The sequence below is a fragment of the Trichomycterus rosablanca genome, chromosome 27 (assembly GCF_030014385.1).
Source record: "Trichomycterus rosablanca isolate fTriRos1 chromosome 27, fTriRos1.hap1, whole genome shotgun sequence".
Classification (NCBI taxonomy): Eukaryota; Metazoa; Chordata; class Actinopteri; order Siluriformes; family Trichomycteridae; genus Trichomycterus; species Trichomycterus rosablanca.
Window position 1 is genome coordinate 11,215,696 of NC_086014.1, and position 16,505 is coordinate 11,232,200.

At 34.8% G+C, this 16,505-nt stretch overlaps 1 protein-coding gene across 1 annotated transcript; it reads right to left on the reverse strand.

Annotated features, from left to right (window-relative positions):
- Positions 1-12,377: 12,377 nt before the first annotated feature.
- On the reverse strand, positions 12,378-13,602 carry aplnr2 (apelin receptor 2). The gene has a single exon (XM_062989812.1). It carries the CDS (start codon positions 13,597-13,599, stop codon positions 12,400-12,402), a length of 1,200 nt encoding a protein of 399 aa, XP_062845882.1. The 5' UTR covers positions 13,600-13,602; the 3' UTR covers positions 12,378-12,399.
- Between the last annotated feature and the right edge of the window lie 2,903 nt (positions 13,603-16,505).

A 16,505-nucleotide genomic window follows, 5' to 3' on the forward strand; every position in this document is an offset into this window, starting at 1 on the left:
GTAAAACGCAAATTTTGATAAGACAAAGGTTGTAGTAGTTAACTAGTCACCTGTGCTAGTTACTACAACCACAGAACAAATTAAAAGTTTTACAGCATAGGTGCAGTAATGAATCAAATGTTTTAAAAAATTAACAAAAATCGTGAAACGCAAATTTTGATAACACAATGGTTGTAGTAGTTAACTAGTTACCTGTGCTAGTTACTACAACCAGGTTTCAAATTAAAAGTCGCCCAGCAAGGGTACAGTAATGAGTCAAAGTTTTATAAAAATTAACAAAAATCGTGAAACGCAAATTTTGATAAGACAAAGGTTGTAGTAGTTAACTAGTCACCTGTGCTAGTTACTACAACCACAGAACAAATTAAAAGTTTTACAGCATAGGTGCAGTAATGAATCAAATGTTTTAAAAAATTAACAAAAATCGTGAAACGCAAATTTTGATAAGACAAAGGTTGTAGTAGTTAACTAGTCACCTGTGCTAGTTACTACAACCACAGAACAAATTAAAAGTTTTACAGCATAGGTGCAGTAATGAATCAAATGTTTTAAAAAATTAACAAAAATCGTAAAACGCAAATTTAGAAAAGACAAAGGTTGTAGTAGTTAACTAGTCACCTGCACTACTTACTACAACCACGTTTCAAATTAAAAGTCCCCCAGCAAAGGTACAGTAATGAGTCAAAGTTTTATAAAAATTAACAAAAATCGTAAAACGCAAATTTCATTAAGACAAAGATTGTAGTAGTTAACTAGTTACCTGTGCTAGTTACTACAACCAGGTTTTAAATTAAAAGTCCCTCAGCAAGGGTACAGTAATGAATCAAAGTTTCATAAAAATTAACAAAAATCGTAAAACGCAAATTTTGATAAGACAAAGGTTGTAGTAGTTAACTAGTCACCTGTGCTAGTTACTACAACCACAGAACAAATTAAAAGTTTTACAGCAAAGGTACAGTAATGAATCAAAGTTTTATAAAAATTAACAAAAATCGTGAAACGCAAATTTTGATAAGACAAAGGTTGTAGTAGTTAACTAGTCACCTGTACTACTTACTACAACCACAGTACAAATTAAAAGTCCCACATCATGGGTGTAGTAGTTGATCCAAAAATTAAAAAATTACAAATTATTAAACAAAAATTTTGTTATGATAAAGGTCATAGTAGTCACTTAGTCACTTGTACTACCTACTACAGTACAGTATTAAGTCAAGGTGTCAAAATATATTTTCATATAATTAAGATTTTGGTGACTACCCAAGTGGTGAACTACTTACTAGAACTAAAAATTGCACTTGAGAAATTGCAATATTTACTATTCTTAGTTACATAATGATCTACAATTTTTAATATTCCAAAAGTTGTTTTAATAGTGTTAAACATGTGTCCAACTTTTTTTTTTTTATGTATTGCAGTATGACCTGTATGCTGAACATACAAAGGAGAAGCAAGATGTAAGGACACTGCTCAAGGAGTCAAACTTGTGGAAAACACACCAATAACCAAAATCTGGAAGGCTCTCGTAAGGAAAGATAAAGAACAGAGTAAATCAATGGGACTTGATATGAAGTACACAAATGTCATGACAACAGGAAAGACCACTAACTTTACAATTTATAGAGACGATATCAAAGTGGTGGACAGAATTACTTTTAAGAGCTCTTTTAAGCCTGCTACCGAGTTTAAGTATTTTAAGTTATATCGCTGTTAATAAATTTTATATGATATTTAGCTGTTATTTGCATGGATTTTACAGAATTTTTATAGTTTATAGTTTTTATAGTTTATATTTCTGATAGTTTTTTTATTAATGTACATGTATTAATTTCTTCAAAATGTATTTGCTGGTGTATTGCTTAATAATTACCTTTTTTTCTCTCTCTCTTAAACAATACCGTGTTATTTATTAGATCCTCTTTAATAAAAACAACTTTTCACAATTTTACCAGTCTTTGTTAATGTCAATTTTAATTTTAATTAATTGAATGTTTCCTATAATACAATGTAATGTTTCAGCATAAACATAAATTATATTGGGCGCTAAAGGCATAAAACAGTTGCGATAAAGCTATTGACCATTCACAAACTAAATGCATATTTAAGATAAAATCACAACGTGCCAGGGCATCATAATTGGTAAGGCCCTTGCTGTTAACCAATTGGAAAGTGGATCTTACGTTTCTGATTTACAGCATTGGGCTAAGAAAAAGTAAGTTTGGAAGAATTTAAATCAGTTAATTAGTCCAAGAAAATTTGTTGCAAAATGTATTGTGTATGCTGTTTGCCTTAGTAGCATAAACACTTTATATGGACAAGATAACATACATAGAAAGAGGTTGCAGCAAACCAAAAGGTGACACTAAACCAAGCCATATATCACAGAGGAAAGACTGACCTGTCAAGATTTAACCAATCAACTCGCAGCTACCACTGTAAACACCCCTACACCTTAAGGTCATTAGCATTAGTAGCTGTCAGGCAGGCAAACTGACACAGAGCCAACAATCGATCATTAAGGAAAATCTGGATATTGGCATTTTTCTCAATGGATAAGGTAGGTTCTAGTAGACATTTTGTAATATTGAGTTATTATTAATATTTGTTATTTACATAATATTTGTATATCTGTTAAATGTTTCTTAATTATATAGTAATTACCATGTAATAAATGTTATAAACATTTTCCTGGCATATTAGCCTCAATTGTGAAATTTTTTTTCAATTACAGTCAATTTAAGGCAAATAATCTGATTATATGTAATAATTTTATGCTGTCTTTTAGTGATATAGAACAGTAATTAACATATATTAATTGTATTCGTAATGAAATCTAATTAAACATTGACCTGGAAATACATGTGTTATTTTGGGCACTTTACATTACATGCTGCCATTTTAAAGTTGAAATGTATTCCTAGATTAAATTAATTTCATTTATGATTGAAGTTAAAGTATTTAAAATGGTTAAAACAGTGAAGCATAATTATCGAAGATAGATATTTCTATATTATTATGTTAATGTAACATTAAGTTAGCATATTAACATATAATCATGAATATTTTAACTACACTTACAATACAGCTGCATTTTATTTATAAAGTTTGGTCAAATCCACATTGTAGCTTAATATTCTGATGGAACTTAGTCCTATTCCATTAATAGTTTTTGGAAATGCAAGACTTTCAAGTTTTTAATTATTTTACATGATGAAGTTTTTGTAAGTTTTGATAATACAAACATTTTAATTTCTCAGTTCGTGCACCTGAACACCACAGCCTCTCCCTGACCCCATCACCACGGTGATGGCCTATGGCCTCCCATGATTGACACATTTACAGCTTTGTTTGCTCCCTCACACATCTCTCAACTTGAATCTTGTAAACTGTTGGTTAAATAACTGTGTAATGACTAGTACATGTACTCATTTATAATCAAACATTATTTGTTAAAGTAAACTATCTTTTTAATTTTTTTCATTTTGTTTACCTTTTCTCTTTCACAACATAAGTTTTCTAAAGTGGGAATAGTGTTTGAAGTTGGTATTTGTGTGTAAAATATGAACAATTATCAGGGTCAAAACAACAGCTAGGCTAATTTTATGTAGTTTATGAAATATTTATGGTTAAAATTTGTTGCTAGGGTTTGCAAATAGTTATTTCAGCCATTAATTATAATTATTTATTTGTAAATTGAAATAATAAAACAGTTGAAATACTTTTTACTAATTATGTATTACTTATTTACCAGATGAGAAAATTCAAGCAAAGGAAAGCACGAAGACAAGATATTTGGAAAGAGGCTGGTGGAGGGAATTCCTAAAAGCAGATACTCTTAAAAAAGACAGAGGATACAAATCTGAAATCTGGTCCACATTATCTCTGTCAATTTTTCAAGAGGACTCAGAAAGAAAAAAACACTGGCTGTGGGTAATGTGGAATTATAATCGCAGAAGACTCAGGGACAAAGTGCTTGCACATTGTTGTTTCCCCACATCGGATGAAAAAGAAGCTACAAAAACAATTGGATTTGACAGTAAAACCACTTTATCAGATGATAAGACAGAAGACGTCAAAGAAATAGACTATAACTCATCTGAATCTGAGGTTGGGGCTGAAGCAAGAAAGAGTGTGTCAGAGTCAGACGGAGCAGATGTCACAGCTAAAAAACCCACTTCATCTGAAAGTGATGCAAGAGACATTGCCGAAGGAAGGTACTTCTTATATGAGGCAAAAGAGGAGCAGGTATTAGAGAGTGAGGCAGAAGATACCATCAAAAAAAAGGTCACATCTTCCGAGAATGACACTGATGGGGATGAAGATTCTGCAAAAAGACCATTGCATAATGAGGGATACCATGGAACAGTTCATCCAAAGAAAGCATCACAATCACATAAAAAGTTGCCACACAAAGCACACAGCAAATGGAGAAAAACCTCTTTTGTACCAAAACAATTTAAAATAAAACTTGACTTTCACAAGTGGAAAAGCATTGCACCTTTGCAAGGTTCTACGAAACTCAGAATGCCATGGACCCACTACTTGTATGATAGCTTTAAATTAAAAAACCCGTGTTGTGTACTCTCATTCAAGTACCAGCATGTAAGGACTGTGTACAGCAGAAAAAAGAAGTGTGCATACCTGCACATCAAAGCTGTTTGCACATTTCCATCTTGCAAAGCCAAGTACATTTTTAAAATACAAAGGAAACCAATGATCTGCAAAAATCCTGTCAAAATAACTGTATGTCGAATTGGGGAGATCTCTCATCTAAAAAAAGAAAAAAGACTCAGACCAGCCTCCAATCAAAGACGAGGGAAAATTGCAAAATCACTAAGTCAAGGAATCAGTCAAGTGTTCTACAAAAGATTAAGCACAACACCTGTTGAAGAAATCCTGGCAGGAAACTTTACCAGAAGCCTAAACAGAAATATCTTGAAATGTATTTCTTCTGAGGTCAAGAAATCTACTACACTACATGACAATATTTTTCTTGAAATGCATCTTACACAAACTATCCTACGAGAGTGTGACTTACACTTTTACAGTATACCAGGATATGTACAACACTTTCAGGTTGATCCTTTTGGTGTGCACCTGTATACTGAAAAAGGGATCGGAATACTGGTACAACATCTGCGAAAGAATTCACCAGTGACCTTGTTTTTGGATGCAACCGGAGGTGTTGTTTCCAAAATCCCTGCTCAAAAGCGACGTGTATTGTACTATTCGCTGACTTTGCCAGGCCAAGGACGAAACTTTCCACCACTACCGATTTGTGAAATGCTCACCAATGAGCATTCTGTTCCACCAATTACCTTCTGGTTAATGCAGTTCCTTTTGAAACTGTCTACATTTAGCAAATTGAGGGTCCAACAAGTGGAGACTGACTTTAGTTGGGCATTGATGCAAGGGGTGCTTTTGGCATTTAATAAAGAAAATGTCACTGCATACCTTGAAAGGTGTTACACAGTCTGTCAGAGACGAAAGACTTGGGCTCACATTAAAAACTTTACAGTGTTACATCTCTGCTCAGCACATATAATCAAAGCTCTGGCACAAGGCGTTGGCAAACAAACCAGTGACAAAGGATTGAAAGACTTTTGTACGTACGCTCTGGCAAGACTACAGAACACTCACTGTATGGATGATGCATGTGACATTTTTCAATCGTTGTGTACTGTGCTGTTACACAAGAACAAGAATGATGATGTTCTCAGAAACACTGCAAGACTTGAAGATCTTATTGCCACAGCCAAAATATGTGACCTTGAGAGGATTTCAGATGACAGAGCAGCTGAAATCGACCAGGATGAAGGATTGCAGAGATTTTCGAAAACCATTGTGGGAAGTTCACCCTTCTCTGCTTGTTTCAGGCGTATTTCTGATTCTGTTAAGTTAAAGATGAATACAGAGGAAGAGTCACCAGATAACAATCCATACTACTGTCCAGGCGTCATCAAGGTACTCTTCGAAAATTATCTTTCAATATTTCCTCTATGGAGTGGAATTATGTTGGGGAATCTTAGGAGATACGCTTCTGACACAACAGAAAACACTGACGACATTTTTTCCAAAAAAACAAGAGAGACTAATTGCCATGTTGAGGCATGGTTTGGTATAGTCAAACATAACATCCTAAACAAAAAGAAAGGATTGCATCCAGGACAGTTTGTGAGAAAAATGCACAGTTCTCTTCAGGGCAGGTACACTGAGCACATTGTCAACCACAGTTTCCCTGATGGCCTTCTTGTAAAACCACTTAAATTACAAGACATCAGCCTGTCTCAGGAAATGTGGGCCAAACGTCAGGAGACAAACAGGACAGAGGTTTCTCAGTCAAAATTTTACAGTCTGCCAAAAGCTGTACCTGGTCCATTTGGACTTCCTGAGTTTAAAGCCCCACAATTTACTAAATGGCGAGGTAAGTAAATACAAATAGTTAAAAGTAATCTTGTTGTGTTCTTTGATTTTTTTTTTTATACACAGCTGAATAATTTTTTACACACCACCTTTCTGATGTTTTAATAAAATATAAATTATATTTTGTTTAAATAGTATTTAAATAATTGTACATCAAAATATTATGATAATTAATAAAAATATTACATTTCAGACAATTGAATGTTTTATACGTGCAACGATGAATGCCAATGTCACTGCTGGCCGAATCTACCAGTTTAACCATTACATCATGGGCGTGATTCTCTTTGGTCAAAGAGAACAAATGGCACGTCAGGGTTTAAAAAATTTAAGTACAGTGTGTTTGTGTTGGGGGGGGGGGGGATGGGGCTGAGTGTGTGTGTGTGTGTGTTTGGGGGTCGGGAAGGGAAGGGGGGTTTGAGTATGAGTGTAAATGTACTAATTGTTTTGCTTTTTGATTATTTCTTTTAACAGGTCAACTTTGATGCATTTGATGGAGCAGTTGGCTTTGTCAATGTAAATAACAGTCACTGGAAGTTTGTGGTGGGTAATTATACATTAGTATTGTATTTAAAGTGCTAACCAATTAACTTATAATATAGATAGATAGATAGACAGATAGATAGATAGATAGATAGATAGATAGATAGATAGATAGATAGATAGATAGATAGATAGATAGATAGATAGATAGATAGATAGATAGATAGATAGATAGATAGATAGATAGATAGATAGATACTTTATTGATACTAAAGAAAATGAAAGAACATGCAGAGTGCAAATATGTCAATACTTCACAGTGGAAAACAGAAAATACAAGTATATTTCACATACATATTACAGAATAACTTAGAAAAACCTTACCCATTAAATTATTATTTGCTGTGCTTAAAATATTTTAGATTTTTATGTTATTGTTGTGATGTGTGGGACTGTGTACACTTTATGATACATATGTATTCTATTTTTGTATTGTCTCATGGGCTGATCTGGATTGGCAGTATCTTCATGCCCTAACTACTCAGATATTTGTAGTTGACCCTGCCAACAACCAACCTGATATGGAGGACTCCATGGATGCAGCACAGAAATTCAGGTAGTTTCATTTTTGTAAAAAAAAAAAAAGAAAAAAAAGAAGTATAATAAATAGTTAAACCTTAAAAAGTAGTTAAATAAAAATAAAGTAATATATATTTTTTTTACCACTCAGGACATATTTCAGAACTCGCTTTAACAAGCTTGGGAAAAAAGACTGGCTGAACATAAAATGGAAACCCAGCAGAATCCACCACACAGTTCAGAAAGACAGCACAAGTTGTGGAGTTTTTGTCATGCAGGTGAGACATAACATTTTGGTTGGTAAAAATATCTATTAAATACAAGATCAAGGCCTTGAGGCTACTGCACAGCAATGTTCAAGCCGAAGTTTTAAATGTTGCAAAGTAAGAATGCTTTCAAAACAGAAGTGTTAATGGTAAATTTTTGTCAATTAACAAAAGTGAATACTCATCATCTGTATATGTATGATCATTGACTGAAACAGAATAAACAGTTGGCCAAAAATGTATCTACAAAATTATAGATTTCAATAGGCCACAACTCTGGTTGTGTGCCATATGTTAAAATTATTCACAAAATAAATTCAAAAGTATGTAAAGACAAGATAAATGTATGTATGTAAAAGAAGTAATTTTTGATATGTTTATGCACGCACACACACACACACACACACACACACACACACACACATATATATATATACATACATATTTATTAATTTTTTTAATACAGATGGCTAAAGAAACGATTGAGAAATTTCCAGATATTCCAGAGCAATTCAACATTGACCCTAAAAGAAGCAACATTGCACGTCTCAGAAAGGAAATGGCACAAGAAATTATTGTTTCATCTGGTAAGTCTTATTTAAAAAGAAATTTATGCCTAAACGCTGAGATTTAGTAAGTGATTGTAAAAAATTTTTTTATCAGACTCCAAAGACAATTACTGTTCTTTCTGTGGTTTATGGACTCTTTCTACTATGGAACAAAGAAGTAAAGACATTGTCTGGGTAAGCAGTACCTCATAAAAATGTTATGACTGTAATTTACCATTACAATCTTATTTAAATAAATGAATAAGTATGTTGTTTTTAAAGAAGTGACATCTGTTTTATTAAATAAAATTACATTTGTGACACCTTAGGTGCAATGTGAAAAATGCATGAGGTGGTATCATGCAGGGTGCATGGCGAAGATCTTCCTGACAAGGACACATCCTGGCTCTGTGACCTTTGTAAAAAATAAAAACTTGTGTGGCATTTGTACAGAAATGTTACTGTAACCTTGTATATATTTAATTTTCTTATTTATTCTTTTTGTGATTGGAATGCTGTTATTTTAATCTGTTGTTAATTTGTAATGACTGTAATGTGCAACATTTATTGTTATTACTTATAATTTATTAGTATTTTTTTTTTCAATTCTTCTTAGAATTGCAAACTTGCTAAACAATTAAAGCACAAAATTTTTTTGATAATTTTTTTTTTTTTATGTAATAAATTCTATTTAAAACACACTAAACGTTCTGGCATTTGTGTGAGTGTATTATTAGCAAAAAACACTGAGATTTAAAGGTGTATTGTAAGTAGTATGTAGTTCATCCCAGTAGGTAACTAGTGGAACCTAATACATTTTATATATCATAATATGAAAAACAATTTTATGACCTCATACTATACTCATAAAATGAAAAAATTTATTTATTGCATTTATTATAAGTAGTAAAAGTGACTACATTTTCAGCCTTTAGCAGACACTTTATCAAAAGCGACTTACCGAACTGTTACACTACACAGTTTGAACAATTTAAGGTTAAGGGCCTTGCTCAATGGTCAAACATCAGCCACCTGGCAGTGGTGGGGCTTAAACAAGCAACCCTCTGATCACTGGTCCAGTACTTTAACCACTAGGCTACAGCTGGCCTAGTTAAGTACTACAACTTACTACAATATTCGTCTTTTAAAAATTTGCATTTCTCGATTTTTGTTAATTTTCCAAATATTTTGATTTGTTACTGTATCCATGCAGTGGGACTTTTAATTTGTATTGTGGTTGTAGTTAGTAGTACAGGTGACTAGTTAACTACTACAACCTTTGTCTTATCAAAATTTGCGTTTCACGATTTTTGTTAATTTTTATAAAACTTTGATTCATTTCTGTACCCTTGATGGGGGACTTTTATTTTGTATTGTGGTTGTAGTAACTAGCACAGGTAACTAGTTAACTACTACAACCTTTGTCTTATCAAAATTTGCGTTTCACGATTTTTGTTAATTTTTATAAAACTTTGATTCATTACTGTACCCTTGATGGGGGACTTTTATTTTGTATTGTGGTTGTAGTAACTAGCACAGGTAACTAGTTAACTACTACAACCTTTGTCTTATCAAAATTTGCGTTTCACGATTTTTGTTAATTTTTATAAAACTTTGATTCATTACTGTACCCTTGCTGAGGGACTTTTAATTTGAAACGTGGTTGTAGTAACTAGCACAGGTGACTAGTTAACTACTACAATCTTTGTCTTATCAAAATTTGCGTTTCACGATTTTTGTTAATTTTTTTAAAACTTTGATTCATTACGGTACCCTTGCTGAGGGACTTTTAATTTGAAACGTGGTTGTAGTAAGTAGTGCAGGTCACTAGTTAACTACTACAACCTTTGTCTTATCAAAATTTGCGTTTCACGATTTTTGTTAATTTTTATAAAACTTTGATTCATTACTGTACCCTTGCTGAGGGACTTTTAATTTGAAACGTGGTTGTAGTAACTAGCACAGGTGACTAGTTAACTACTACAATCTTTGTCTTATCAAAATTTGCGTTTCACGATTTTTGTAAATTTTTATGAAACTTTGATTCATTACTGTACCCTTGCTGAGGGACTTTTAATTTAAAACCTGGTTGTAGTAACTAGCACAGGTAACTAGTTAACTACTACAATCTTTGTCTTATCAAAATTTGCGTTTCACGATTTTTGTTAATTTTTATAAAACTTTGATTCATTACTGTACCATTGCTGGGCGACTTTTAATTTGAAACGTGGTTGTAGTAACTAGCACAGGTGACTAGTTAACTACTACAACCTTTGTCTTATCAAAATTTGCGTTTCACGATTTTTGTAAATTTTTATGAAACTTTGATTCATTTCTGTACCCTTGCTGGGCGACTTTTAATTTGAAACGTGGTTGTAGTAAGTAGTGCAGGTCACTAGTTAACTACTACAACCTTTGTCTTATCAAAATTTGCGTTTCACGATTTTTGTTAATTTTTATAAAACTTTGATTCATTTCTGTACCATTGCTGGGCGACTTTTAATTTGAAACGTGGTTGTAGTAACTAGCACAGGTGACTAGTTAACTACTACAACCTTTGTCTTATCAAAATTTGCGTTTCACGATTTTTGTAAATTTTTATGAAACTTTGATTCATTACTGTACCCTTGCTGAGGGACTTTTAATTTAAAACCTGGTTGTAGTAACTAGCACAGGTAACTAGTTAACTACTACAATCTTTGTCTTATCAAAATTTGCGTTTCACGATTTTTGTTAATTTTTATAAAACTTTGATTCATTACCGTACCTTTGCTGGGCGACTTTTAATTTGAAACCTGGTTGTAGTAACTAGCACAGGTAACTAGTTAACTACTACAACCTTTGTCTTATCAAAATTTGCGTTTTACGATTTTTGTAATTTTTTTTTTACATTTTTGATTCGTTACTGTACTCATGCTGTGGGACTTATAATTTTTAATGTGGTTGTAGTAACTAGTACAGGTGACTAGTTAACTACTACAATCCTCATCATATAAAAATTTGCGTTCCTCAATTTTTGTTCATTTTTTAATATTTTGATTCATTACTGTACCTATACTGTGGAGCTTTTAACTTGTATTGTGGTTGTAGTAACTAGTACAGGGGACTAGTTAACTACTAAAACCTTTGTCTTTTCACAGATGTGCGTTTCTCGATTATTGTTAAAAAAAAATATTTTTTGATTACGTATTATGCTGTGGGACTTTTAATTAATATTGTGGTTGTAGTAACTAGTACAGGTGACTAGTTAACTACTACAACCTTTGTCTTTTTTAAATGTGTGTTTCTTGATTTTTTTTTAAATTTTTTAAAAACTTTTGTAATGCACCCAAACTGGGGGACTTTTAATTAATATTGTGGTTGTAGTAACTAGTACAGGTGACTAGTTAACTACTACAACCTTTGTCTTTTTTAAATGTGTGTTTCTTGATTTAGTTTAAAAATTTTTTTAAACTTTTGTAATGCACCCAAACTGGGGGACTTTTAATTATTATTGTGGCTGTATTAACTAGTACAGGAGACTAGTTAAGTATTTCAACCTCAAAATGTGCGTTTCTCGCTGTTTACTGTAAGCATACTGTAGGATTTAATACAGGTGTATTAGATGGTACACGCCACTGGGTAATTACTACACCTCGGAACTTTATAGACGCTCCCTTAGCACTTCCTTAGCATTTCAGCGCGGATGCACCTCACATTTACCAAATAACGTTAAATAAAAATTAACAGAAAAACCTTTTTAAACAAAATTAATTGTAGTTTGTTCCTTGTTTACTGAGGTATCAGGTCGTGCAATTAATTAGTTTTTGGATGTTTATTAGCCGAGAACGAGCCGAAAGAAAGTCGAATGTCAGGCGAATGTCCAATATAAAACTAACTTTACCACGGTTCACTATGGCTGTATCATATAAGTCAGTATAACAGTGCTGTAAACATGACAACAATGTAGACAAACTATATATATATATATATGTATATAATTTCTCCTGAACAGCTTTATTACATTATAGATGAAAGTGAAGCTGCTTCATATGAGATAAAATATAATATTGAAAACAATCATCGCAATTTTGTAACAGAATATCTTTGTGCTTAATTCCTCAAGTCTTCGCCCCCTCACCATCGTCATCCACTTCCATTTCATCTCTGGTACCGGTGTCCTTCTCCTTCTCTTCACCTGTTTCTTTTTCACATCTTCTCCAAACGAGTCTGACCACACGTCTGCAGCGCCGTCGGAAAGTAGGGTCACAGCAGGCATAAAGCAGCGGGTTCAGGCAGCTGTTCACATAGGCCAGGCAGATAACGTAAGGGTGTGCGGCCACCAACCAGCGGTCGAACGCGCAAGAATAAGGCAAAATGTCAAGCTCAATCAAGGCTGACAGGGTTTTATTCGCGTGGAAGGGTAGCCAGCAGATAAAAAAAGCCAGCACCAGGGCGACGACAATACGCAGGAGCTTACGCTGGCGCTGTCTATCGGGACGAGGCCCGAGACTGAAGTGGTGGGAAAGGAAGTGTGCCAGGGAGCAGTAGCAAAGCAGGAGCACGACAAGAGGTAGAAGGAATCCCAGGACAGTGGACTTCAAACCAAGCAGCGCTGACCACATGAGCTCGGCTCGCTCTCGAGATTCAGGGTCAAGGTCTGGAGAGACCAGAACGGAGTAGTCCATGTCGCATAAGCACTGTGTGCCACTTTTCTTGCTATCCTCGTCCTCCTGCCAATTCGGCTCTGCCTCCACTTCTCGGACAGTTCGTAGAAGGAGGGCGGGAAGTGCCAGGACTATTGCTGCCCCCCATACTGCCCCGACTATGCACCAGGCTCTAACTGGTGCTTGGTTGTTGCTGGTACTACGCCGCCTTATGACATAGTACCGCTCGACACTGAGTCCAGCAAGAGAAAACACACTGGCGTACATGTTCAGTGCCACCAGGTAGCTGCTTGCTTGGCAAAGCAGTCTACCGAACGGCCAGTGATAGTCCAAGGCTGTGTAGGCCGCCCACAGTGGGAGAGTAGTAACAAAGGCAAGGTCAGCCACAGCCAAACTGGTGATCAGAGATTCTGTAACAGAACGCGAATAAGAGGAGGGTGGACTGACGGAAGATTTCGATTTAGAGCGACTCCCAAGATTCCTACAGCAATTTAAGTAGGCCCAGAGCACAAAGGCATTACCGAACGTGCCAATGATGAAGGCTAGGAGGTAAATAGCTGGAATGAGCACCCGAGTTGCACTCCATTCTTCATAGTCGCACTGGAGAAAGGGAGAGGGAGAAGGAGAAGGAAGAAACCAGTCCAACTCAGACATGGAGATAACTGAGCTGAGAGACTGGATCCTCTTCCTCTGTCTGTAAATGTCAGCTGTCTGATAAAGGGAATGGTCTTGTCCTTTCTTAGTCCTTTACTGCTGATACACAGTCAAGATACTTATCATGTGAACCATTTCCTGTTAAATTTCCGGAAACCTCCTGCAGGAGAAAAACAGGGGGTCAGATATGAGTTTTTTTACTGTGGTATTTTTAATGTTACACATTAACACATACCAACTAACCCACATTGCAATTTTAATAAATTCTAGGACATGCAAGAATAATCACTGCTGCTGTGTTGACTTTATGTTTAGGGTTTTGTTTTCTTGTTAAAATGTGCAGATTTAGTAACTTGTCAGACAAGATTAAATTATCCTATAATATGTTCAGATACAGCGCTGCATTAATGTTTACTTTGATGACACATCATGCTCCAATACTATGGCTGAGAAGCCGCTTAGTATGCTCCCACCACCATACTTCATACATACAAAATTGTTGCCCTTATGACAGCTAAATTATAGCCAGAGTTGTGTTTTTTCTGTAAGGACGTTCATCTATCATGTATTGCAAGAACAGAACTGAATGTAGTTCATTTGTCCAATCCTTACTTGTAAACAATTGAGCCTTTTGTTGGCTCCTTTTACACTCCGTCGTGATGGCATCACCTACCCTTAAACCTGTTTACCCAGTGAAATTCCAAAATAGTTTGATAGTTCCGCATACTTCAATTGTGCTCGTTAGACCTCTTGTCCCAACCTTTTTGGAATGTGGTGCAGGGATCAAATTATAAAACTTAGAAGTACTTTTTGGTACTGTATTTGATTAAATACACATTAAAGACAAATTACTGATTTCTGTTTTTGTTAGCGTTTTAGGTAGTCACAGCATAAATTGGGTTTGTTTACAAAGTAAATACCAATAAATGTTAACTGTACGTTCTTCAAAAATACTTTATACTGAAGTGATGCAAAATGTATCAGCTCCTACCTTTTTTATCTCACAAATTAAGAACATCAACTCTGTAAGCAGTAATATTGGCTTCTTCTACAGGGCTTCACTTTTTCCCATACTCCCTTGACCCTCCTCATCATCTGTTTATCGCAACTGCTCATCTGCTTGAAACTGTCTTCTTCTCAGCTATAAGTATCCCCTCCTTCCTTTCTCTTTAACCCTTCTTTTTCTTTGCTGGCGGACCACCCCTGCACTGGTTTTGTGGGATCCCCAAACAGGAGCTGTGGTTTACAGAGTAGGTAAACCAAGCAAAGCTTTGTACACCTCTGCAGTGAAAGGGAATGTGTGTACATAACGCTGCTGGAGACAAATACTGTCCCACAATCACCATCCTCCAGTACCACTCCAGCCTGATGAAGCACATCAACACGAAGCTTAAACGCATTCGGATTCGAAATTAGTATGCATGTTTGTTGTTTCCTGCAGCTTGTAACCAACAAGCAGCATTGCTCATTCATGACTTACTGCTAAAGAGCATTGGTCGTTGCTTTGTTACATAATACAAATGGTGGCATTTTATTGTTTGAAGTTTGTCAGGATGTTGAAGTAGGGTGAATTCTGGTAAGGTCGGACACCAGATAAATTAACTGTTTCATTGCTAGTGTTACTGCATTGCCTAAATGACACGAACCACTTACACTTACAGGCCTGGTTTTGTGCACCACTATACTACTGTTATCATAGATCTCTGCCACAGAATGCTCTGATACATTCTCCTATCGATCTTAGTGGTTTAAGTTTTGATGTCTGTGCTTTTATTCTTTTTGCACATTGTACTATTGGTTGGTTTATTACCTTGTAATATTTTTAATCATTCATGTTTACAAGAAAACAAGTGTGGAAATGTGTTGTTTACTTTTAAATAAATACTATTCTAAGAACAACACTGCTGTTTAACTAGAATATATGCATTAACACCATTCCAGGATGTGTATGCCTTTTCCGTGGTCATGTCTGGGTTAAACACACGATTCAGTTGTGGACATTTTTCAAACAAAAGGATTGTAAATGAATCCCTCTCCGGGTGTAAGAGGAATGTAAAGAAAAGCTTGTTGTCTCCGTAATATAAAAACAAAATGCACCATAGAACCACTGTTTACGAGACTGCAAATGTTTAAACAAGCACAGTTAGGAGACCTACACCCACACAAACAGATGTTTTTATCCCTCCCTACTCCTGACCAAACTCATGCAGGTGTCTGCAGGAAGTGTAGACAACAAAATCCAACACAAAGTTTACATCATTAACCCCACCTGGGATGTGGATTCCACACCCCATGGATGTGGCCCAGTGGTTTTGTATTCTGTTATTCATGCCAGTTTTTGGCCCACTGTGCATTTTAACAATCTATTCTGTGAAACTTTATGTCCTAGAAATGTAAATAAAAAAAATGAATACAAGGATGTATAAACAAATTTAACACTTAAAATTTGTTATACAGTAGTTATGGAACTGTACACCCCCTGCCCCAAAGAAAAAAATAAGGATTTACAATTCTAATGCATACATTCATTCATGTAAATTTTCACAATGAATAAAGAACAAGAGCTTTTTTAGTTAGTTAATTTTATTTAGCAATTAAAACTTTACATCAGGAGGCCAAAGCAAAAAAGCAGCCTTATGATATATTAGTATAGACAATCATTTATAGCATTCTCATACACAAAACCCTTTATTTAAGCTTACTTCACTGACTAGTTAGTGCAACATTAAACATTAGCCTTCATGCCTTAAATCAGACTGTCTGGCTCATACCGCCATTTCATTATCCAACCAGCAAATTTGGCACAACAGACAAATTTAGCCTTTATGCCAAAATAAGCAGCAATAATGCAATAAAGTTTTTTTTTGTTTTGTTTACAGACATTTACCTCTCGTACCTAATGTTGA